The sequence below is a fragment of the Helicoverpa armigera genome, chromosome 19, assembly GCF_030705265.1.
Source record: "Helicoverpa armigera isolate CAAS_96S chromosome 19, ASM3070526v1, whole genome shotgun sequence".
NCBI classification, from domain to species: domain Eukaryota; kingdom Metazoa; phylum Arthropoda; class Insecta; order Lepidoptera; family Noctuidae; genus Helicoverpa; species Helicoverpa armigera.
In genome coordinates this window covers 3,721,829-3,748,026 of record NC_087138.1, presented here as the reverse complement: position 1 = coordinate 3,748,026, position 26,198 = coordinate 3,721,829, and the positions used below count along the sequence as shown (strand labels likewise).

General features: G+C 37.7%; 1 protein-coding gene across 5 annotated transcripts; it reads right to left on the bottom strand.

The window, feature by feature from the left end:
- Positions 1–2,012: 2,012 nt before the first annotated feature.
- LOC110376317 (alpha-(1,3)-fucosyltransferase C) lies at positions 2,013–26,198 on the bottom strand. 5 transcript variants are annotated; one of them, XM_021334747.3, is made up of 3 exons: positions 26,057–26,198; positions 11,321–12,405; positions 2,013–8,327 (listed from the first exon to the last, which is right to left on the bottom strand). In XM_021334747.3, exons 2-3 carry the CDS (start codon positions 12,310–12,312, stop codon positions 8,051–8,053), a joined length of 1,269 nt encoding a protein of 422 aa, XP_021190422.3. In that variant the 5' UTR covers positions 12,313–12,405; positions 26,057–26,198; the 3' UTR covers positions 2,013–8,050. The 5 variants fall into 5 exon arrangements, with proteins under 5 accessions (XP_021190422.3, XP_021190421.3, XP_021190420.3 ...); XM_021334746.3 differs by having other exon boundaries at positions 25,643–26,173; XM_021334745.3 differs by lacking the exon at positions 26,057–26,198 and adding an exon at positions 13,886–14,100.

Genomic DNA, 26,198 nt, shown 5'->3' with positions numbered 1-26,198 from the left:
ACGGAATTCTGAAAAAAAATTAAACGAAAGAAATTACGTACCAATTTTTTTATTGATTTGGGTCGAGAATCATTAGCATAATTACCTCCTTGAATATAACACGGATGCAAATCAACAGCTTGTATTAATATACATATTTTTTTTTAATGTTTTACATTATATCCCATAGTGAAAAGCGCTTAAATGGAAAACAACGCATGGATTACTTATTGCAATCGGTAGGATTTAAGTATATTAAGATAACTTTGTGACCGGATACGCAACACTATTATCCGGTCCAAGACGGGCATAGTCGATGTGGGCAATAAGTCTGCAAAGTTGAAGTGGGACTGGGCAGGTCACATCTGCAGAATGCACCCGGACAAGTGGGCCAACATCACCACAAAGTGGATCCCTGATGATGGAAGGCGACCAAGAGGAAGACCAAGAAAACGGTGGAGAGAAGATTTAGACAGCTTCCACAAGGACTGGCCACAAATAGCGACCGATAGGAAAAGATGGAAGGCTATGGGGAAGGCCTTTGCCTAGCAGTGGGACAACATAGGCTAATAAAAAAAAGAAAGATAGCTGTGATAAAATCCGTTAAAGTAGTTTTATTTATTAGTATAGTAAACTAATTACATTAATATCGAGTGTAAACCTAAGAGAAAATTCCATGGCCCATCCAACAACATTCTCGATGAAAAATTACATTTATCTAGTACGTAATAAAATATCTTATAATAAACTGGTAAAGTTCGTGGCATCGGAATGTGCCTCAGGCAGTCTCCGGCAAATATTTGATTACTATCTCCCCCGAGTCATCCCACATTTGATCCCCAACTAAATAACATTACCTAATACATACATTGTTATAGTTTACCTTATTAAATTAACTGGATAAATAAACTTACGAGAATTCTGTACGTGAAACATGGTATATGCCTCGTTGGTCTAGCCGTCGCAAGTGCGCCGCTGAGCACGAGGTCTCGAGTTCGATTCCCGAGTCGGGCTGAAATCGCTTTGTGGGTTTTAGAAGACTTTCACAAAGTAGCCCTGGGCCTGGAAGTTGGTGATTGATACACCCGTGCATCGGAGAGCACGTAAATGTCGGTCCTGCGCCTGATCTCTCTCCGGTCATGTCGGATTGCCGTCCTATCGGGCCATGAGAGTAAAGGAATAGGGAGTGCACCTGTGTCTGCGCAAATGCTTGTGCACTATGATATGTCCTGTGCAGTTGGCTAATCTTCTTACTTGAGAACAGCCGCCGTAGCCGATAATCGGCTAGGAGGACATCATTCTGAACTAGCATCCTCCGTAATTTCGACAACGTTCCATGGGAATTACTTACCTACCTTCCGCTGCCGGATAAAAACTAGACTATATTGTATTCTTGCATATCTATACTAATAATATAAAGAGGAAAACTACTGGACGGATTTTAAATATTCTTTCCCCATTAGAAAGCTATATTATCTGCGAGTAACATAGGCTATATTTTATCCCGGTGCGGGTAGTAGCTCCCACGGGACGCGGGTGAAACCGCGGGAAAACGACTAGTAAGCTATATACTGAGTTTGCCGAGTTGTATTGAAACCCATCCAGTATAGTTTGCGCGAAGGAAAAGCAATGGATGTTTGATTTTCGATCACTTTCATGATTAGCTGTAATACCTCAAATTAAAAGTGGTGAGTAGAGTTTGATATCACCTCAAAATAGTTTCGAATCCAGGGGCTCAATTCTGCTAAGTTAATAATGTGACAATTTAATAACAATGTCAATGTTTTAACCTTAGCGGTGCAGACAATATGATTCATTATTGAATTACAGAAAAGGAAAAAAAAAAGAAAAAAAAAGTTAAAAGCTAAAAGACGAAAATAGCGGAGCACAACATTCGCTGCAATCGTAATTGATTCGCGATTGAATCTTAGTTGGATATCAATCGTATGTCGATAGGTAAAATTAGCAGAATCAAGCCTCGGGACCTTTACTAATGCATGGAATAGGAAAAGGATAAAATAAACCTCACAAAATAATGAATACAACAACTTGATTTATTATATTTTCTTACAATACATATCTATACTCTTACATTCATTGAACAATTAATTCGATAAGGCTTTACTTAAGCAAACTTAGCTTACATGTTATTACTAAGTTGTTTACATTTTTTACTTAAGGCCGGCCCAGACAACCGATCATTTACATTTACGGAAGTCTGTCTTAGAAGACTACGAAAAATCTGTCGAACATTTCACAACACTGATTATTTTAAACTGCCCAATCTGGCCTCGACCTTAAGTCTAATAAGAAAAGGCCGATTTTTTTTAATAATTAAAAACTACATAAGCACATCTTCAAAAGTAAGTACGATAACTGCATTCGTTTTTTATGTATTCAAATAATTGCATTCTTAATTAAATGTTATTTCGTTCCAATTGTGTTCTCATTTCCTACACCAAGGTTCCTAAAATTAATAACATTTTTTTGTAAGGGAAATTATGGGGAATAATAAATCTTTTTTATCTATGAAATTCACAGATCCACACTATTTAAATAATTGAGGTGATTCACTCTTTTACTGAATAGAATACCTTATAATAATCAGCATAAGACCGAGTTTTACTTAAATTGACTGTCAATTCTTTTGCGACGTCCTTCCACGACTATGCTACAATGGGTTTCACATATCCATAATCAGTATACATACATGCTTCTCATGGCCAACATGGGAACCAAAGTTTGAGATACTTTTAATGCTGGAAGTTACTCGTACCGGACTCAAAATCTGAATCAATAACGAAATTATAGTTACCGGCACGAATCTTGAGCTCTGACCTACATCTGCGCAGAAGTGATTTATTAGCAAAGAACCAATCCCGAGTGACGGCTATGACGCGATGCACTGCGGGCCAATCACCGCTTTAGCCCGCCACCGCGCCACACTTCATACCACAAAAGAGACCCAATAAATTACTTCTGCGCAAGTGAGAGCAGTCAGAGCTCAAGATTCGTGCCGATAACTATAGGTAAAAAAGAACACAAATTAAATGAACAAAAAACATAACAAAGCTCCATAATTATTATTCTACGACGATTCTCAGACTTTGAAGTTTAAATCGCACTATAATGTTCTAGAGTTAATGTGTGTAAAATGGAGGACTAGGTACGCTTTGGGAAGGCCCACGTCCAGTGGACTTCAGTAGGCGGAGTTTGAATTACCGAATGGAAGTAACGAACGTTTAATTATTAATGATTACAATTACATATACATGCGCATAACCTATGGCTCGCGCAAACGGCCTTTGCGTGGGTTTCAACGTAAAGGCGGGTCTACGCTAGACGAACCGCGCACGAGCGAAGTACAAGCTTAGCCTTTCTTGGCTTGTCGTTCGCGGCGTCAAGTGTGTACGTACAACGAACCTACAACGATCACTGTTAGCAAATCCCTTTGTGTTCGTCAAAAACCGACAACAGGCGGAACGCAGCCGAGTACGAACGAAATGCTCGCAGCGCGCTCGTTAGAGGCTTGTAAGTTGGTCCACACTAGACGAATTGTGCTCGGTTCGTACTCCGCTAGTGCTTGGCTCTCCTAGCGTAGACGCAGCGTAAGATTTGTACAAATACAGACCAGTACCTGATCCTTGTGATCGGCCGGAGCCTACCGGAGCTGGGGGGTTGTTCGAAAGTGTTACCGCGGCCTTGGTACATAAAAGGCTTAAGAAGGAACATGGTGGGTTTTAGTCAGTAGTCTGACACTCTCTCACGCCCACGACGTGAGGGAGTGTCAGACTCTTACACGAGAGGGTTCATTTTATGATTTCCCACCTAAAAAAAATCAACTATAGTATTTGCATATAGAGCTGCATTTCAGTAACTTAGCAAAATGTATGTGTTACACTAAAGGTGAACTTAGTCAAATCCACGCATTTTGTATGGACTATCGATTATATATTTATATCTGCCATCTAAATTGATGGTAAGAAGCCACGTCACCTGTGATGGATCACAGAATTACTTACTCTCTGGCATATTATTTAAAGAAACACCTTTGACAAAAACATAAACAATAATTACGAGTTATTTATAGTCTAATTTACAATTTGAATGCCCTGGTTTTTAACTATCGGTCAATGATTTTTTTAACCATGGCATACAAATACAAAAAATAATTAAGTATATATCGCGTGTGTCGTTCACAATCACATTAAATGAAATGCGTTAATATATGTCGATTAACACAAAGAAAAATACGTAAAAATAAAAAAATATAAAACATTTTTCAAACAAAGTAAATACCTAGAATAAAAATGTGCGAAAATTAGAACACCATATAAAAGTCAGTCATTACAAACAACTGAAATTCTCCCTTGAAAACTGACAGCTGTCAACTGATCAAAACATTCGATACTCCTAACTATCTCTGCTTTACACACGATGTTGTAAATTAAAAACGAAACTTGATTCCTGAGGTTAAACCACAGAATGGATTAGGTTTTTTTATTTTAAATTCTCATTAGAATATCATGAAGTACCTATATATAAACGATAGGATTTAATGTGATTGTGAACGACAAACCTGTAGAATGATATTGTACTGATTCTAACTTAGGTATAACATTAAATCATTCGTGATGTTAAAGCCAAGTATACTACAAATACGCACAACATACAAGTCGCGAAAAAATTGTGTAAGACCCAAATGGCCTTACTACAAAAACTTAAACATGTGTCAAACACTTGTCTAAAAAAAGTGTGGCTGCAAAATGGACCTTATTTCAATGTCATAATCTGACATTTTTTTAGACAAGTGTTAAACTGACGTTTATAAGTTTTTGTGGTAAGACGGATAATGTTTATGAATGGTTGTTATGTGCCTTTTTGAACACCACTTCGTAACTTATAAATAAACACTATTATTTTTACTACAAAAAATATGAATTTTCTTAAACACGTGTCGAATGCCTGTTTAACTTTTTTGTAGTAAGATGATTTACAATTTAATTAAGTAAAGGTTTAAGTAACTTCAAAAGTGATAAGATTACACATACTTAATTATAATATACCTTATAGTTATAATATTACATAATATACTCGTATGTATAACATTCTTTGGAAGATTTCAGAGATTCAAGGCAAGTTATTCTTCGCAACTTATATCTATATTTTAAAAAATAATATCTATGGCATTTTTTCTTGACCCCTTCTTCAGACATACAAAACCATCATAATGTGAAAGAAAATTAAGCTTTAAAAATCCTACATTTACTGTATTTAACAGTCATTATGAGATTTTATCTGATAAAATAATAATATTACTTAGCTGACATTGCAAATAAGAACATTATACCCGCCTAAATTACAATAAAAAAATATATATATAAAAATGCTGAGATGCTTAAGTACCTACATAAGTTCTATTCTAACCAGCAGTGCCTTAGTTTAAAGCTACCAAGATTTACAAATCTAGTCTTCAACTTACTTCTGAGATTTTATAAAAAAAAAAGATATCACTTTCCCTTATTCAAAATTCGGAATAATCAAATTCGTACGTGATCACCGTGACCGTCAGATACCCCCGTAATGTATATAGAGAGTTACTACCTAATTGCTTCCAGCTGCCATTAGTTGCTACCAATTGCTACCCTCGTGGTCTTGAAGATAATCAGCATCAACATCTAAAGGTGTAACTTTTTCAAGTGTGCAGAAATTGCACAAAAGTATTGAGTTTTTTTAACAAGAGTTGTTACCTAATTGCCACCTCCCAGCATTCAATTTTGGACCACATCGATGTCACGGACACAAAGATATTAAAAAAATGAGTTTTTGCGCCTCCAGAAGTTTTCTTATTATAAGAGACAGCGCCTACGTTAAAATTTCTGATTGCAACTTCTGATGGGGGTAAAGTCCGGTTAAGCAGTACTCGGACTAAGAAAACCTGACGGTCACTGATCGCTAGCCACTGATTGGGTGATCCCGACTGCCAAGGCCTACGTTATCTGCAGACCATGACAACATACGAATTCATCAGTGCTTAGTGTCAAGTTTTGTAAGCTAACATTTTCGATGCTCAAATTATCATACAACTTTATTACGTAGCATTTACTTTTAAAATTGTTTAGTTGATAAAGCTGTCATCGGCTTTTGGTCGTGTTAAACGCGGTCACTCGCGAAATAGTAAACATTATTATACGGGTAATTGAAGTAGGTGTAACATTAAAATCATGTGATGTAATATACGACTCCTTATTTAGGCGAATTATAATTCCAGATCTCCAATTGTAGCAGATTTATTATTCCAAATCACTGATTCGATTTATAGTTCCAAATCTCCGATTCCAGCTAATTTATGATTACGTATAAAGAGTTTTAACTTACAAAACTTGGAATCAGCACTCTAGCTTTGAGCGAACACAAAACAAAAGCGAGAAGTCTGATGACATCATCCAAATTCGTCTGACATTTCTTCGGACGATTTGACTTTTTCTACGCGCAGAAGTGGGCTAACAAGATTTCGTAAAGAGAATTTCCTTCGCCTACAGTTTAAATATACTCTCTTATAAACAACTAGCTTTCACCCGCGGTTTCACCCGCGTCCCGTAGCCGGATGGTGACCAAAAACTATCCTAAAACCTTCTCCCGGGTCTAAGTTACCTCCCCTCTAATTTTCAGCCAAATCGGTCAAGCCGTTTTCATGTTATGTCGTGACAACGGAAAGCGGGTTTCATTTATATATAGATTGTGAAGATACGCTCGTTGATGCACATGCGTGTATGAGTGACATTTTTACGAATGTTGGTATGTATCTTCACAACTGTACATATTTACTCCGTGGTTCGTTTTTGCTCGCCTCTACTAGATGTGTGTCCACCGTCACCACAAACAGTATTGTAAATACTGAAAACTGTACATCACATATGTATTTCATAAAACATTTTGAAATAAAAGATCAATGTACCAAATCAATAAAATATTTTTTTCAATGTGGTGAAATCGTTGTATTAAATGATTATAACGTGTTACATGATGGCACACAAAATCAGTTTAAAAAACCCAAAAAAAATAATTCTTAAAAATATCTACGAAAGTATGGAAGTTCTTAAAATCTGTTTATTCTAAAATCACTGACTTATTAACTTAATCGTAGTTCTAATACTTAGATGAATAGGAATAATATCAAACTATTATAATTGAATGCCTTGGAAGATAATGTTGATATTTTCAATGAATACAATAAGATTTACCAATAATACAGTTCTCGCCAAGCTTGATGGCTCCAAATCAATATTCTGAGCCGCCATGAAATTTGGTGTGAACTTTACTATGAAAGAATGAGAAAAAGATGAACTTACAAGAAGACGTAATTTTTTTCAGTACTAATGGTGATTCTTAAAAGTTTTGGAGCCAACAATAAAGCCTACGTGTCCTTTCCAGTTGACAAAGTAAAAAAAACACGGTTCAGATCTAATCAGAGTCTCTAACTAAAGTATTTAAATATTGTAATTAAATGAATAACAAATGCTTTTAACTGTATCCAGATTCAAACAACTTAAATTATCAAAATGTTCATCCAATAAAACATTTTTAACAATAATATCAAGCCTAAGTAACATCAATCACAAAATGCGGTATTACCTACCACCATTTCATTTCACCATTATTTATTTTTCCTACAGTACCTATAACAATATAAACTTTTTCCGATCTCACCGATTGTCGTCCCATCGGGCTATGAGAGTGAGGGAATCAAAAGTACCAATTATAGAATATCATGCGCAGCTGCCAGATCTTCTTAGGCTCGAGAGCTACCATGGCCGAAAGTCGTCCCGCACTCCGTTATTATAATAACAAAAACCCTTTAAGTACCTAATTTTAAGTAAACAACAGGACAAGTTAAATATATTTAACATTAACGAGGCGTACTAATCTACTTTAACTTGCATATCAACACTAAATTTAATATAATGCCTCGAGGTAAGCAAAGTCATGATTGAAAATCTTGTTTTGCTCAAATCGTGGCATACTCTTATTTGGAAGCAATCACTGCTCAGAGCGAGCCGGTGTTTCATCACTATCCACTTTTAGAGCACCGGTACTTGTAATTAGGGTGCCACCAGCTTCTAAACTCGTTGTAAACTGATGTATTATGTACTTTTTTCTTGTCGTGGAGAGCTTCACATAGGTTGCAAACGTTTTCGTTGCTTATTGATTCATGGTAAGTGTAATGGGGCTTCCATCTAAAGTATTCGAGGTAGTCTTTGGGAGAATTCATCAGCCGGTTGATCGTTGCGGCTAATTCCATCACGTGTTGCTTTCTGCCGTCGATGTAAGATCCCGGTGGAAGGAATCTGTAAGAAAAAATGAAATTCATGATACTTGTCCCTTTTTATACATGGTAGCATAGTGTACTGTCTGCGATCGCCAGATAGGAGTAAGATGTCAAATAAGTGTACCTACAAAATGTAAGGTACACAAGACCTGACAGTTTTTCAACACACAAGTCATTAGGGGAAGCCGACCCCAACATTGTTGGGAAAAGGCTCGGAGGATGATGAAGTCATTAGGGGGACAAGTAAGTATCTAAAGACACTGTACTCCTCTGTCGCGATAAAAGTCGCTTAGATAAAAAACAGTAATTATAAAAATATACGGAAAATAATCATCTGAATCATACGCGAATTTCACCATCACGAGTGTTTCATAAACACACACAGGTGTGTTGTTCACAATCATATTAAATGAAATGCGTTAATATACTGGTTAATATACATATGTCGATTAACACAAAGAAAAAAAAATCGGTAAAAAAACTTTTAAGTTAAACGGTTTTATCTTATGTGCACTGAAAACGAGAAAATAAAAAAATTGTTACTTACCTGTCAACCTACGTAGGTGGTCCCGATCATATTAGACTAAAATAAAAACGTGGGGCCCATTAACTATTGCTGTAGTAATTTCATCTAGAGGTATAATAGGTGTGGATCGCATCCACTTACTATAATCGTAACTGGAGATTTTGACAATCAATAATCAGCGGTAACGGCTTCACCCGTGAACGCCGAGCTCATGATCTACCAAAGTATAAAGATATGCTTTGCCATAGATAGGATTTCAGAGGAGCCCCACGTTTTTATTTTAGTCTAATATGATCGGGACCACCTACGTAGGTTGACAGGTAAGTAACAATTTTTTTATTTTCTCGTTTTCAGTGCACATAAGATAAAGCCGTTTAACTTAAAACTTTTTTTACCGATTTTTTATTTTCTAGTTTTTAGTATTTAATTAATGAAAATGCCTACCGAATATTCCTCATTCTATCTTATTCATTTAGTGCATCATTATAACACGGTATCTTACCTGATAATTTATTACAATCTTATTTAAAAATAAAACCGGCCAAGTGCGAGTCGGACTCGTGCACGAAGGGTTCCGTAAATTACAGTTAAATCAACCTATCTCAAAAACTATAAGAGATACTTTGATCAAACCAAAAATCGTTGAAAGAGTTAATTAGCATGCATCACCTCTATTTTTTTTAGAATTTTATACCCCGTAGTTATAAAAATAGAGGGGGGGGGACATACTTTTTACGACTTTGAGAGCTGATATCTCAAAAACCGTTCACTTTAAGAAAAATGTTTTTTAGAAAACTTTATATCATTTTAAAAGACCTTTCCATTGATACCCCACACGGGTATGTACATCGAAAAAAAAAATTTCATCCCTCAGTTACATGTATGGGGGGCCCCACCCCCAATTCTTTTTTTTACTATTTAGTGTCATATTTTTGTAGCGGTTCATACAACACATATTCCCATCAAATTTCATCACTGTAGTACTTATAGTTTCCGAGTAAATCGGCTGTGACAGACGGACAGACGGACAGACGGACAGACGGACATGACGAAACTATAAGGGTTCCGTTTTTGCCATTTTGGCTACGGAACCCTAAAAAAGTCTATTTTTTTAACGACGTCAAAAATCATCAAGTGACCCCTCCCTGGGTCAGCAGCGGTAAGGGAGTGCCAGACTCTTACTGACTAAAAACAGTTATGTTTCGTCGTAGGTCTTTTATGTACCAGGGCCACGGTAACTCTTTCGAACAATCCCGCAGCCCAGGCGGGCCTTGGCCCTGTTGGGCCCCGCTGGGGTTGCTGACAGTATTCTACTTGTGTAGCCCTTTCATTTGATACCCATAATGAGGGGGTTGTGGAAAAATATGTAATCCGCCATTTTGTGCCGGCGGCCATATTGGATTTACAATGTTATTGATATTACTATATTGTATTGTCATCGGAAATAAAGGTGTGTACCAAATTTCAGATCAATCTGACAACAGGAAGGCACTGAAATTTCAATTTCTAAATTTGACCCAAGAAAGAATAAATAATAAATAATAGAACAAACGGGGTAAGCTAAATAAAACCGTTTAATAATAATAAAAAGAAAAATACGTAAAAAAAAAGATTTTTTCAAACAAAGTAAATGGATTTATTTTTTTTAAATGTGCGAAAATTAGAACATCATATAAAATTCAGTCATTACAAACTACTGAAATTCTCCCCCTGAAAACTGACAGCTGTCAACTGATCAAAACATTCGATAGGTACTCCTAACTTTATCCTTGCTTTACACATGATGTTGTAAATTATAAAAACGAAAAATGACTCCGGAGGCTAAACCACTTTTTCTTACAATTCGCCATAGAATATAAAGTATATGCGATAGGATTTAATGTGATTGTGAACAACACACCCTGTATACGAAGTTTTACGGTTTTACGAAGAACGGTTGTTTTGTTGTTTTTCATATCAAAATGTATATTCTGACTGACTTTCTGTTACGGCCCTAATACAGGTAGAGCAATAATCAAACTATCAAAGTAAAAATAAACTATGACCTTGTGATAAATTTGCCGTTTTTGCCTAAAAAAATTTGCAACTATTCTCAGAACCTGATTATTGAATTAGAATCAATATAACTATACAGAGTGTGTCGTACCTAAATACATTAATGTACTGGTTATAATAATACATGTCTAGAATTAGTTCTAGAATTAGAACACCATATAAGCGTCAGTCATTAAAAACAATTGAAATTCTCCCTTGAGCTAACAGCTCAAAACATTCAATACTCCCAACTTTCTCTCTGTTTTACACATGATGTTGTGTTGTAATTATGAAAACGAAAACTGATTCCTGTGGCTAAACCACTGAATGGATTAGGTTATTTTTTTACAATTCGCCATAGGGTATCATAAAGTTTATGTGATAGGATTTAATGTAATTAGGTACGACACACCCGATATGAGAGTGCAGACTCTGCACATCATCAAACATACCTTGAATAATCAGCTCCCCCGTACACGATAGGCACGACATCATTCTCCACCGCAGTCAGCACTTTCTCCGTGACGTAGTCCTCACTGAATGAGTTCTCCAAAGACAAATAAAAAAAGTAATCTTTCTTCAATAGACTTTTACAATTACCCGGCCCCTTTTTTGGACAGTTCAGGGTCCCGCATTTCCCATACACATCCACTGTCAGCCCATATGTCTTCAAGGCGCTTGCCAGAGCTTTCACGTAACCCCTCCTACCGCTCCTGGCACGACAGTTAGAAACAAACCAAGCCGCCGCCTTTGTTTTATTCTTTATTCTACCAGCATACTCGTCATACACTGATTCCATGTCTTTCTTCCATTGCACTTTACGATTTGGACCCACGATTTTACCTTTGCTATCCCGAATCAATAAGTAAGGATTTGGTATGTCGGAATCTAGTCTATAAGTCGACGTCCAATTAAAGAATGAGTCAAACTGCTCTTGGCACACGGGGAAGTTATCGGCTGATTCTAAATTAACGTACATATAACGTTGATTGCTAGACCGGGACCGGGGCAAGTCTGACAACCTCATAGTCCGTCCGTTGAACGCTATAACATCGAACTTAGTAAGGTCACCACCGAAAAACTTTCTATCAGTAGTGACGTAGCATTTGATCACCGAACACTTTCTGTCGAGGAAAGCTCTTTGTCCATGGCCGAAGAAATAAAATGGAGAATAATCACTACTTGTCCAGAGTAAGATATATTTGAAATCTTTAGGGAGGGCAGTCGTCTTTCTGTACACATCTTTGTATCTGAAATCTCGTCCGACATTCTCAATGGCCTCTTGAATAAGAGTCTCAGTTACAGGCTGGTCCTGCCTGGTAGCGAGTTGTACCCAGAGGAGGGAGAACGCGAAACTGGTGCAGCAGACTAGGCAGAAGAACTTCACGGATCGCATCTGCTTTAAGAATTGCAGGTGGCAGGGAGCCGGGAAGCGTCGAGACATCTCGGCGGCTTCATTATCGAGCACTTGTGTGTATGTGCAGCGGTCTGTTGCATTTGTGATGGCATCAGTTGCCAACCTCCAAATCTTCGATATCTGGAAAGAATAACAATTGCATTTTAGGCTCCTCATTTTGGGTAAAATACATCTTTTAAATATGGTTCTTTGTAACGATATTAGTTGGAATTGATAAGACTATATGTTGGTTAACTCGGTAAGTCGTAATGAACAAACAGTAATTGTATATATGGGAAGAATAATGTGCCAGTAGAAATGATAACAGATGTCCATGTATACAGCCGGACATGACGATATGGCGCTCGTTTGTAATATCCTGTGGATTGTGATGACAAGGGAAGGGAGTCATTCGGGTAACACGTCACAAAGCCGATGAGACGCACATTTGACATAATAGCCGAATTATCTGCTTTGCGTCACTCGTCACACTCTATCCAGTACAAAAAACACACGAAGAAAAAATCCTACTATCTTACTGATCTTACAAATATCCCACTCATCCTACTTCCTACTAATATTTTAAATGTGAAAGTTTGTGAGAATGCGTGGATGTATGTTTGTTATTCATTCACGCAAAAACAGCTGAACCGTTTTAGTTGAAATTTGGGATATAGTAGGTTATTAACACATAGGCTTTTTATTAACACACCATGCGGACGAAGCTGCGGGCTGAAGCTAGGTGCAATGTATGTTTATTACCTGTTTTAGGTACCTAAGTATTTGATTCTCTCCGGTCGTGTCGGATTTCCGTCCCATCGGGCTATGAGAGTGATGTTTTTTTTTTTTGTAAATAGGTACTTACTCTAACACCGATGTGCATTCTTCTTCGTTTTCGTCATTGCATATGCATAGCTTTTTGAGAAGCGCTTACATTACTAGTTCGACTCATCTTGACGGCAATTTTTCACTACTGATTTAATGTTATGACAGATAACCTATTATTTTTATTTTTGAAGCATAAACAAACGTCTAGGAATGTCGTCTGTTTGATTTTAGTCAAAAAATATTTTATACTGATCATATATCATCCTCCGAGCCTTTTTCAAAACTATGTTGGGGTCGACTTCCAGTCTAACCGGATTCAGCTAAGTACCAGTGCTTTACAAGAAGCGACTGCCCTATCTGACCCCCTCAACCCAGTTACCCAGGCAACCCAATACCCCTTGGTTAGACTGGTGTCAGACTTACTGACTTTTGACTGCCGAGGATGTTCAATGTCAGCCGGGACCTACAGTTTAACGTGCCATCCGAAACACAGTCATTGGTGCCTAAGATATCCTTAGAAAGTATAACTTAACTTTCACTCCTATATATTTTATTATTTTATCCAGGTACGGGAAGTAGCTTCCACAGGACGCGGGTGAAACCGCGGAAACAGCTATTACTTTGATAAAGTTAATTGGGTACAAAATCCACTTAAAAGTTGATAACTAACACAATATTATGATGAAACTTTTATCTACAAAATATTCTGATAAGAAGATAAAAAATATTTAAGTGATAAAAATTGCATTTCTTTGTAGGAACAACATAAACAATTAAATTTAATTATATTTACCCATTAGTAAAAAAAAGTACACACTTTAACAACATTAAAGTCACTTTTCAATACTGAGTTAATACAGTTTTTTAACTAATAATTATTCCATAAATTTAATGAGCACCAGTTTATTTTGCGAGTCGTAATGAACACAAAGTTACAATTAATTGGAGCGATCGCTGGAGCGGTCACCGGATACTGTGTGCGTGCGCGCACTCGTCTAGTGACGTTGCTAAACAGCCGCGATAGTACCACAGCTGTGACAGTGTTATTTTATTTGTTTTTAAATTATATTAGTACTAGCTTTTGCCCGCGAGGCGTGTTGTTAAAAAGTAGCTTCTGTGTTAATCCAGGGTATAGTTATCGGCACGGATATTGAGCTCTCGGCGGAAGAGTGGGGATCGCTTTGCGCACTGTACACTTAAGGCAATATACCAATAAATCACTTCTGCGCAGGTGAAGGTCAGGGCTCAATATCCGTGCCGATAACTATAGCACATGTCTACACACCAAATTTCAACCAAAACGGTTACGGTAACGGGTAACAAACATACATCCATACATTCTCACAAACTTTCACATTTGTAATATTAGTACGATAGTACGAAGTACAATAAAAAATTATATTATTCTCTACGGTTGTACCCGCGTCCCGTGGGAACTACTGCCCGTATCCACATTGTATGATGATGATGATGTCCTCCTAGCTGATTGTCGGCCATGGCGGCTGTTCTCATATAAGGAGATCAGCCAGCTGCGCAGGACATATTATAGTGCACAAGCATTTGCGCAGACACAGGTGCACTCACTATTCCTTCACTCGCATAGCCCGATGGCACGGCAATCCGACACGACCGGAGAGAGATCACTGACTCGGTGATGATTTTACAGCCTGAACCCACCAATAACGTGGATTTCAAACCACGTAGGACTCATCACTTCAAGATCTGTCCACGGACACCACTGTGCTTGCCTTATGGTTAAGAATTAATTATTAACAATAGAAGAAATAACAGTAAAGGGAACGGGCTCATATCCATAGTTTTTAATAAGTTGTGTATTTAACGATAAAATTCCAACTTATTAAGAGACATTACATCAACCTATCCCAACACTATACCAAACAGTCGATTCCAAACATTTCGATAAACAGAAAACATCAAATTTACTGCTTACAACCACAATTAAGCCTTAAGTCTATGGTCTGAAGAGCGATTTTCGTTTGACTTCAAAACTGACTTACTGCGGTTAAGTCGGTACCCACCCTGAAACAATAGCTGCGTAACCAATTATATGACCTCACGTTCTCCTTGAAAAAATATAAACAAAAGCTGTAGCAACAATAATCTATAAGTGTAATCCGTTGTATAAGAAATTTCTCCCGAACTGTCATATAGCTATATTTTAGTTAAAGACAAAATATCGGAAAATTGCGAATTGGATTCACACACGAAGGGTTCCGTTATCCCTACTAATATTATAAATGCGAAAGTAACTCTGTCTGTCTGTTAAGCCGCGTACGCACGTACGAACAAATTTGTTGCGTTACATGATATGCAACAACTTAGTTCGCACGTGCGTACCACTATCGAACATCGAACACTCTGTTCGTCAAACATATTCGCGGCGATCCTTGTCCTTGTTGTATGGACGGTGTTCGAAGCGCTTTAATAACTTCACAATCGACCACTTCCAACGGCGCCGTCATGGCTACTAAGATAGAGTTCACGACTGTTGTTCGCGAACTCGACTCGAACTATGTTTGCGTTCGTGTTCAGGTGGATTTACATGAGACGAGCGAATGCTCATTCTATCCCCACTATGTCAAATTATTTTAGTGTAAACAGGCGTAGAGCATTCTTTCGTTGTTCTGAGTGCGTTCGCAAAGTTTCTATGGAATATTCTAAGAATGCTCGCTCGCTTGATGTAAACGCCGCTAGAGCGCGCGAACAGTTACTTAGAGCGTTCTTGCGTGTTCGAACGTGCTCGCGCCCCTGAGTGATCTTTTCAAAGCGTTCTTGAGTTCTAGCGATTGTATCGATTAAATTATGGATTGGTCTCAAGAAAAATGTTTACTAATGATAGAAGCCTATCAAAATTTTAGATGTCTGTGGGATCCGACGTATGAACACTATAAAAATACAACTTACAAACAAGATGCTTGGCAAGAAATTGCAAAACTACTGAAATGTAATGTTGAAGAAGTAAAAAAGAAGATGGACTCGCTTCTTGCATCTTATCGTATCAACCACAGAATTGACACGAATGAGCAAAAAAACATTCGTTCTTCAATGATCCAGCTCTACACAAAATACGAAAGAATTCTCTTGTTCTAGCTCTAGCTCTTTGTTCGTTTGATGTACACGCTGAATACGAGTTTTTGTTTACACTAAAAGACCACGAAAGAATGCTCTTGTTCTAGCTCTAGCTCTATGTTCTTTTCATGTAAATCCACCTTTCGAATATGCCGTCCATACGTACGAACCAAATGTTCGGGTCTGGTGTTTGTGTTCGCTATGTTCGTGTTCGTACGTGCGTACGCGCCTTTACGCTTTCCTGTCTAAACTTTGGTACGGAGATAAAGTTGACCTTGAGAAAGAACATAGGATAGTTTTTATTCCGGACTTTTGAAGAATTCTCTTGGAAATGCGATATAACCGAACTCTACGCGGGCGCAGCCGCGGGGATTGATTATAAGATAGACGGTTGGTCTTTGAAGTCGTGGTGGCCTAGTTGGTAAAGCATCAACCTCACGAGTATGAGTGCGCGGGTTCAATTGCAGGCAAGTACCAATGCAACTTTCCTAAATTTGTAAGTACTTTTTAAGTATGTAAATCTTGGACACCAAGAACTGATTAAAGGTGAAGGAAAATATCTCAAGGGAACCTGGACTATAAAGTCTGAAATCACCAACCCGCATTGAGCAAGCGTGGTGATTAACGTCAATCCTTCTCCGTGTGAGAGGAGGCCTGTGCCCAGCAGTGGGAGGATAAAAAGGCTAATAACAATAACATATAGGTAGGTTGTGTAGGTACCTTCTCCCAGAATTAAATCTCTTTGCACTCCATATACTTAAAATTACGCTACATTACTAACCTACCTATTATCTATTATTACCTATTATAACCTACTAAGTATTTCTTTTTTCCTTTTACTGTATAAGCGCCTGCGAAAATTGTTTTTTCGTGGCAATATTATATACTAGCTAATCCCGCGAACTTCGTATCGTCCAAACCTTCCCTGGACCTCTACAAACATTTTAAAACCAAAATCAGCTCAATCGGCCCAGCCGTTCTCGAGTTTTAATCAGACTAACGAACAACAATTCATTTTAATTTATATAGATTAGGTATATAAGGTATTTATCAGCACTAGACTGATGGTCGTACCACAAAAACTTTTAAACGTCTGTTGAACACTTGTCTAAAAAAATTACAGATTATGACGTTGAAATAAGGTCCGTTTTGTCAACAGACGTTTAAGTTTTGGTAGTAGGTAAGGCCGTTAATAGCTTCTGTGTAGAAAAAGCTTAAAATACAGTTTTGTTATGACTAGGACTTACGCAGTCACCAATTATAGGGTAACCAACATTCACAAAATATATGATAGTATAATGGCGTCCACGGCCGATTTCGGCCACGGCAGCTGTTCTCATTTAAGGAGATCAGCCAGATGCGCAGGACATATTATAGTGCACGAGCATTTGCGCAGACACAGGTGCACCTGCGCACCCTATTCCTTCACTCTCATAACCCGATGGGACGGCAATCCGACACGACCGGAAACCGACCAGGACCGATATTTACGTGCTCTCCGATGCACGGGTGTATCAATCACTAACTTCCAGACGGGCTGCTTTGTGAAAGTTCAAGAAAACCCACAAAGCGATTTCGGCCCGACCCGGGAATCGAACCCGAGACCTCGAGAACAGCAGCCGCGCTTGCGACCACTAGACCAACGAGGCAGTCAGAAATGAAGAAATCCCTACTAATATTATAAATGCGAAAGTGACTCTATCTGTCTGTCTGTCTGTCTGCCTTTTCTTCACGCCTAAACTACTGAACCGATTTGTGTGAAATTTGGTACAGACATAGTTTGAAACTTGAGAAAGGACATAGGATAGGTTTTATTAAAAAATAAATAAAAAAAAAGTTATTCCGGACATATAGCGCCATCTATTGGTCAAATCAAAAATCTGCTGGTAGTCACTATTCCACGCGAACGAAGTTGCGGGCAAAAGCTAGTGATAGTATATGTATAGGTATAATGTTGATAGCTTCATAACAATTGTATATCTTTTGGAGTCGTTCCAAGTTTTGTTTTTCTGTGTACTTAGGTGAAAGGTGAACCCCATGAAGGTGACCTTGATACACCCTTGCAGTCTGTTTGTTTAATAATTTAGTTACAGTCAAGTGTTTCTACTGTAAAGGTGCACCCACACTGCAGTTGTAACGTTTTAAAACATAAGTAATGTAGAATGATAACATTTTACATCAGACTAGCTACCTGAAACTACTGCCCGTATCGGCTTAAAATGTGTGAAAGAAGTTTTCAAATCGTTTCAGTAGTTTCAGAGCCTTCAGAGTACAAACACAATAAAAAAAACACATTTAAAATTATGCGCATACAAAACAAATACTCATTGAAATTATTCATACGATAAGGTTGTATGGTAAGGTAAAAAAAATGTCCTGGTGGCCTAGTGGGTACAGAACCAACCTCTAAAGTATGAGTGCGTGAGTAAGAATCAATGCAACTTTTCTAAGTTTGTATGTACATTCTAAGTGCAAGCGTGGTGATTAATGCTCAATCCTTCTCCGTGTGAGAGAAGGCCGCAGCCCAGCAGTGGGACGATAAAAAGGCTGTAAAGTTAAGGTTGAATAGTGTTATTACAGTTGCCAAACCGGCCGCCTTTAATATGAAAAGTTAAGGAAGTAAGTAAAGGATGCCGGTCTCTTTATGGTATGGTATGGCTTGACTGCCTCGTTGGTCTAGTGCTCGTAAGCACAATAACGTCTCTAGTTCGATACCCGGGTCAGGCCGAATCGTTTTATGGGTTTTAGAAACACTCACAAACCAGCTCAATGTCGGTCCTGTTTGTGATCTCTCACTGGCCGTGTCGAATCCGATTACCGGCCCATCGAGCTATGAGATCGAAGGAATAGTGAGTGCACCTGTGTTTGCACAAATGCTTGTGCACTATAATATGTCCTGCGCAGCTGGCTGATCTCCCTTATATGAGAACAGACGCCATTTCCGAAATCAGCTTTGGACCCCAACATGGTATGGTTTAACTTGAAGAAACGTTTGTTAAAAAGTAAGAGAAAAGTTACGAAAAAATCTAAAGTGTATTTAACACCTTTAACTACAATAGCAATAAATATGTAAGTAAACACGTCTACTAAAGAAAAGTCACGTTACACCAAGTTTAAAGTAACTTTGTTCTCGTAAGTACATACTTTGTAACAAATTAAATGTAAATATTATTGCATGTTGCAATTGCTAAAAATATTTTTATTATTACAAGCTTTTTACAAGCTTTTATTTAACTTGCAATGTATGTATGTATGTATGTAACTATGTGTGTTCGGGTGGAATTTTACAACTCAATTTTAAGGCACTAGCCCTCAACCGATTGAGCTGAAATTTTGCATACATATTTAGTTTGGATGACAATGCATGTTAAGCTATGTGACGTCATCCTAAACCCAACAAGGCTAAATATACAAGATGGCGGACTAGCTATTTTTAAGGTACCTATTCAATATGCAGTACTTAAATCTCGCGACAAGCTTTTAAAACCAACCCAACCTGCACCGAGCACACTGGCAAGACGAAGAAGTTACGACGTCGATTGGGATGACAGACTTTTTAGAATGGTCATGTTTTCCTTCCAAATTATCTTGAATGCTGTATTTCTAATAACTAAGTTTTGATATCGTTAAATCATTTATAAAAGTAAGTAAGCAGCTGTAAGCAGTAAAACAAACTAATTTTACTTAAGCGACATACGATTCACATCCGACTGAGATCCAATCTCGACTTAATTACGATTAAAGCGTACTTATGTGGCATTCCGCTATTTTTATTTTAAATAAACGTTTTTATTCTTTTCTGAGATTCAATGAATCATTTTGTTTGCTAATGATTTACGATAGCAATATAGTAGAGCCATCTACCGACTGCCGTATAGACCAAATGGCAGACCAATGGCCAGTGCCAATGGCAAACCAATGACATGTCATTGGAATACGATTGGTCTTATATTAGTAGCAGAATGTCCGCTAAGGTTAAAACTGCTATTGCGATTTAATTGTTATCCAATCGCAACACTGTTACATTAGCAGAATTGAGCCCCAGGAGTTCACAGATGCACGTTCCCATGTGCGGAAGTTTATAAACGAGATTCATATAGAAAAATATCTAGAAGTCCCGTGCATCAGAGAGCACGTTAATGTCGGTCCTGCGCCTGATCTCTCTCCGGTCGTGTCGGATTGCCGTCCCATCTCGCACAGAGAGTGAAGAAATAGTGAGTGCTGTGTCTGCGCAAATGCTCGTGCACTATAATACGTCCTGCGCAGCTGGCTGATCTCCTTATATGAGAACACCCGCCGTGGTCGAAATCGACCGTGGACGCCATTATTATCTAGAAGTCTGTAATACTTCCTTGGTTATACGAGTGATGCCGCAGGAAATAGCTAACATGAATGTTAAGTAACTTCTATTGAGTTGAGTGCTATTCATAACAACTTGAAATTGTTATGACGGTCAGCTCAATCGTTTTAACATACCTAAGTGTTAATTTATTCTATAAACATTTTTATCGAGACCTTGAGACGAGACGATGTTCAAAAGGGAATTATTTCAATTTTACTATGTGTATAAAATTGTTTCTATTTTTTTGATTTTCTAGTTTGGGAAATCATCAAATGATCCCGCTGTGCGCAGCAATAGCGTGCGACAACTAGACCAGTATTCTTTCCAGGTGGTATAACTGTCAACTAGCGAAGTTGGTTTTCGGTAACTATAAAAAAAACAGGTCAGTACCTTATGGTTTTTCATTAACAAGTCCCCGTATTAATTTACTATGTTTTAAATCTACTAAATCAGGTAAAATATGATAAAAAATAATAATTTGGAATAACTCACCATAGGACTAGGTACGGATTGCACAATGTTTTCAATACACCTACTGTTATCATAATTACTGTTGGTCATAATGTTTTCTAGCGGTCGTTAAATTTTTAATGATATTATACAATATTCCAACGGTTCTCAAATAGTGTTCCAGGGTTCCGCGAAAATTCCATATGGAAAACCGTTTCACTTTAGACAATATTAAATTGATGTAATTTATTATTCATTTCCAACTTTTTTTTTACTGTTGGTTTTTCTTTATTTAATCATACAATATTTACATAGATATTTACAGCACAAAAAAACTATCCTAGTAAAACAATAAAAAAATAACTAAATCTAAAAAGCGTCGCTTCTCGTGACCAAAAGGCTGGCCATTACCTCGGACAAAGGATCAGATCAGCATGGCCATCCAACGAGGTAATGCTGCCAGCCTCTTGGGTACGCTCCCAGTTGACAGCGATGGGGATGAAATTTTTTGACGCTTTTTATTTTCAACTAAATTGTTTAAAAATATTGCATTCCAAAATTCCATTTCAAAAATATCTCTTTGAAAGCCATTACGTACACTTTAAGTACTTTATATCGGGTGTGTCGTTCATAATCACATTAAATGAAATGCGTTAATATACTGGTTAATATATGTCGATTAACACAAAGATAAAAGAAAAATACGTAAAAATAAAAAAAAATATTTTTTTCAAACAAAGTAAATGGAATAAAAATGTGCAAAAATTAGAACACCATATAAAAGTCAGTTATTACAAACAACTGAAATTCTTCCTTGAAAACTGTCAGCTGTCAACTGATCAATCAAAACATACGATACTCCTAACTTTATCCTCTGCTTTACACATGATGTTGTAAATTATAAAAACGAAAAATGACTCCTGTGGTTAAACCACTGAATGGATTAGGTTATTTCTTTTACAATTCGCCATAGAATATCATAAAGTATATGCGATATGATTTAATGTGATTGTGAACGACACACCCGATATACTAGGTGATATGGAAAGCAAAAGGCAATAAAAAAACTTAACTAATGAGTGCCGTATCCAAGGTACGAGGCAATAAATTTGAGCAAATAATTTTCTGTCAGGCTATTATTTAGCTACAATTTATCCGCAGCAATAAGTTACTGAAATAGCTTGTAAAACGAAGTTTGTATGACTCATCAGAAGTCTGACACGAATGTGCTAATGTAATAGGAACTTTATTAGGAGCGGCTCCTAATGGTATATTCCCATTATGGGCTGCCTCGTTGGTCTGTTTGTCACATAGCGTGACTGCTGTGTACGAGAGGCCTCGATTCCCGGGACGGGCCGAAATCGCTTTGCGGGTATTAGAAACTGTCGCAAAGGAGCCTGTAATCTGGAAGTCGGCGGTGTTAAACCCCCGTGCCTGGGAGGGCACGTGAAGCCGATAAATGCTAAAAAGTAGCATTCGTTGTTACAATTAAAGGCCAGAGGCCATCAGGCGGATTTGAGATAATTCTGACACCAGGGCTTTGTAAGTGTTTAAACCTGCAGCTCACTCGATATGAAGACGATTATGGACATGCTATCTGTGCCTCCAATTTTGTCTAATCTTAACTTCATTAACTTAAAAAAACGGTCCAAACCGTGCTTAGAGTCCTCTCTACTTTACTAGAAAGAGTTCCTGCTTCCCTGGTAAAAGAAGGGCTTAAGAAGGAACATGGAGGGTTTTAGTCGGTAAGTCTGACACTCCCTCACGCTGCACCCACAATGGGTGGGGGTCGATTGATGCAAAAGGTCCCATATGTCTTTACAAATACTACATTCATGCAGGAAAAAAACAGACACATTCATAAAAAAATCTAAACAGGTTTTTAGCGTAGCCTTATCTTATCATCTTGTAATTTTTAACTAAACGTAATTTATTATTCATTTTCAACTTTTTTTTTTTTACTTGTAACCCGGCACGGCACACACGGGGGCACATACTGTTGGTTTTTCTTTATTTAATCATACAATATTTACGTAGATATTTACAGCACAAAAAAAAACAATAAAAAAAAACTAAATCTAAAAAGCGTCGCTTCTCGTGACCAAAAGGCTGGCCATTACCTCGGACAAAGGATCAGATCAGCATGGCCATCCAACGAGGTAACGCTGCCAGCCTCTTGGGTACGCTCCCAGTTGACAGCAATGGGGATGAATTTTTTGACGCTTTTTATTTTCAACTAAATTGTTTAAAAATATTGCATTCCAAAATTCCATTTCAAAAATATCTCTTTGAAAGCCATTACGTACACTTTAAGTACTTTATATCGGGTGTGTCGTTCATAATCACATTAAATGAAATGCGTTAATATACTGGTTAATATATGTCGATTAACACAAAGATAAAAGAAAAATACGTAAAAATAAAAAAAAATATTTTTTTCAAACAAAGTAAATGGAATAAAATGTGCAAAAATTAGAACACCATATAAAAGTCAGTTATTACAAACAACTGAAATTCTTCCTTGAAAACTGTCAGCTGTCAACTGATCAATCAAAACATACGATACTCCTAACTTTACCCTCTGCTTTACACATGATGTTGTAAATTATAAAAACGAAAAATGACTCCTGTGGTTAAACCACTGAATGGATTAGGTTATTTCTTTTACAATTCGCCATAGAATATCATAAAGTATATGCGATATGATTTAATGTGATTGTGAACGACACACCCGATATACTAGGTGATATGGAAAGCAAAAGGCAATAAAAAAAACTTAACTAATGAGTGCCGTATCCAGGGTACGAGGCAATAAATTTCAGCAAATAATTTTCTGTCAGGCTATTATTTAGCTACAATTTATCCGCAGCAATAAGTTACTGAAATAGCTTGTAAAACGAAGGTTGTATGACTCATCAGAAGTCTGACACGAATGTGCTAATGTAATAGGAACTTTATTAGGAGCGGCTCCTAATGGTATATTCCCATTATGGGCTGCCTCGTTGGTCTGTTTGTCACATAGCGTGACTGTTGTGTACGAGAGGTCTCGATTCCCGGGACGGGCCGAAATCGCTTTGCGGGTATTAGAAACTGTCGCAAAGGAGCCTGGAATCTGGAAGTTGGCGGTGTTAAACCCCCGTGCCTGGGAGGGCACGTGAAGCCGATAAATGCTAAAAACTAGCATTCGTTGTTACAATTAAAGGCCAGAGGCCATCAGGCGGATAATTCTGACACCGGGGCTTTGTAAGTGTTTAAACCTGCAGCTCACTCGATATGAAGACGATTATGGACATGCTATCTGTGCCTCCAATTTTGTCTAATCGTAACTTCATTAACTTAAAAAAACGGTCTAAACCGTGCTAAGAGTCCTCTTTACTCTTGCTAGAGCTACGAGATTGTTCGAAAGAGTTCCTGTTTCCCTGGTAAAAGAAGGGCTTAAGAAGGAACATGGAGGGTTTTAGTCGGTAAGTCTGACACTGCACCCACAATGGGTGGGGGTCGATTGATGCAAAAGGTCCCATATGTCTTTACAAATACTACATTCATGCAGGAAAAAAACAGACACATTCATAAAAAAATCTAAACAGGTTTTTAGCGTAGCCTTATCTTATCATCTTGTAATTTTTAACTAAACAGACTTCTGGAGATAACTTAGCAAAACAAAAAATCATACAAATATCTTCAAGGTCCAGGTAAGGAAGAAAATAACGGTAACTAGGTAATAAGTTTGGTGAAAATTATGATAACTTAAATTTTACGTTGTTTTTAGGGTTCTGTACCCAAAGGGTACAACGGGAACCTATTGTTTTCGCTCCTCTGTCCGTGAACCGTGATAGTTAGATAGCTAACAGATGATGTATTATTGTTGCCGCTATAACAACAAATACTGAAAACTAGAATCAAATAAATATTATGGGGGGCTCCCATACAACAAACATGATTTTATTGTCCGTTTTATAAATATTAATATTAGACTATAAATGTTTGGAATCGACTTTGTCAAAATTTCAGACAGCATAAAAACCCTATAGCTATTCATATTTACATAATCACTAAAGTAATTGAAATAAATTATAAATATAATTAAAATTATAAATAAATAAAATTATAAATACTCGGCCAGTGTTGCATAACAGAGTTCAAATGATACCAAGGTCAAATTACAGCACCTAATCGTCACCGGTGTCAATGAACAGTTAAGTAACAGTAATTCTTAACAAGAACTAAATTATTTTAATAGCCAGTATCAAATTCTTTGTCTCTCATTTAATAAGACAAACGAACATCGTCGAAACGTACCTAAACAAGCAAGAACATCAAAATGCAAATTAATCCAACTTTGCTAATTAGGAAATTCAGTCGTTTTCGAGATACTAGAACACATTAACATAAACATACGGGTCCTTCTATAGAAACTAGACTTTTTACAACTGCTTTGGTAAAAGAAGACGAAATCGCAAATCTAGCACGTTAGGAAACCGAAAATAAACAAGTCCTTGAAACAGTGACATACATACAACATTTTAACACACAATACTTTATCTCAGCTACAATAAAACGTAGCTACATTAGTATGAACAAAACGCATCCATTCACTGACTAGAGCACGAAGCTGCTACTGCGACCCATTGCTACGCAAATTTGATCCTTATTACGAAAGCTACACACCTGTTGTTGCGTCGCCACCCACGTCTTTACACTCCGGCCAGATGAAAACGACGGTCCAACACCAATTTCACTGTCCGTAGCGCGTCCATCTTAAATCGGTCGGATAGCACGCACATGCGCAGTGCGGAGACAAGCCATTACGGGTCTGTGTTTGCGAGGATCACATCACATATGGCAGGGAACGCGGATATTCGAATGGTTCTGTACTTTCTTTGTGGATGTATATTGTTGTTATCTTCTTGTGTTAATGCTGTGAGATTGACGGTCGGTTCGGTAGTGGTGGTGCTCTGTGGTGGGGAGTGTTCTGGTGTCGGTTCGGGAGCGCGGGGCGACGAGCGGGCTTAGCGCACGCTCCGCGAGCCGCGACTGACACGGGCAAGGTCATCGGAATATGGACGTTACGGGGTGACTCACCTTTTACGAAAAATATTCTTTTGTACACTTACGACACAGACAGTTCGATTTTTCTATAAAGCAGTCCGACACGCGTGACGGAGACCGGGGAACTGAGCGTGTAAACATATGTTACTGTGTAATGTAACCCACACCGCACGGC

What these genes read in the sequence shown, in the direction of transcription:
- LOC110376317 (XM_021334743.3), bottom strand. An exon ending in GGGGGAGCTGATTATTCAAG is followed by an intron (nt 8,328 to 11,320) that starts GTATGTTTGATG and finishes TTTTTCTTACAG; the next exon opens with ATTCCTTCCACCGGGATCTT.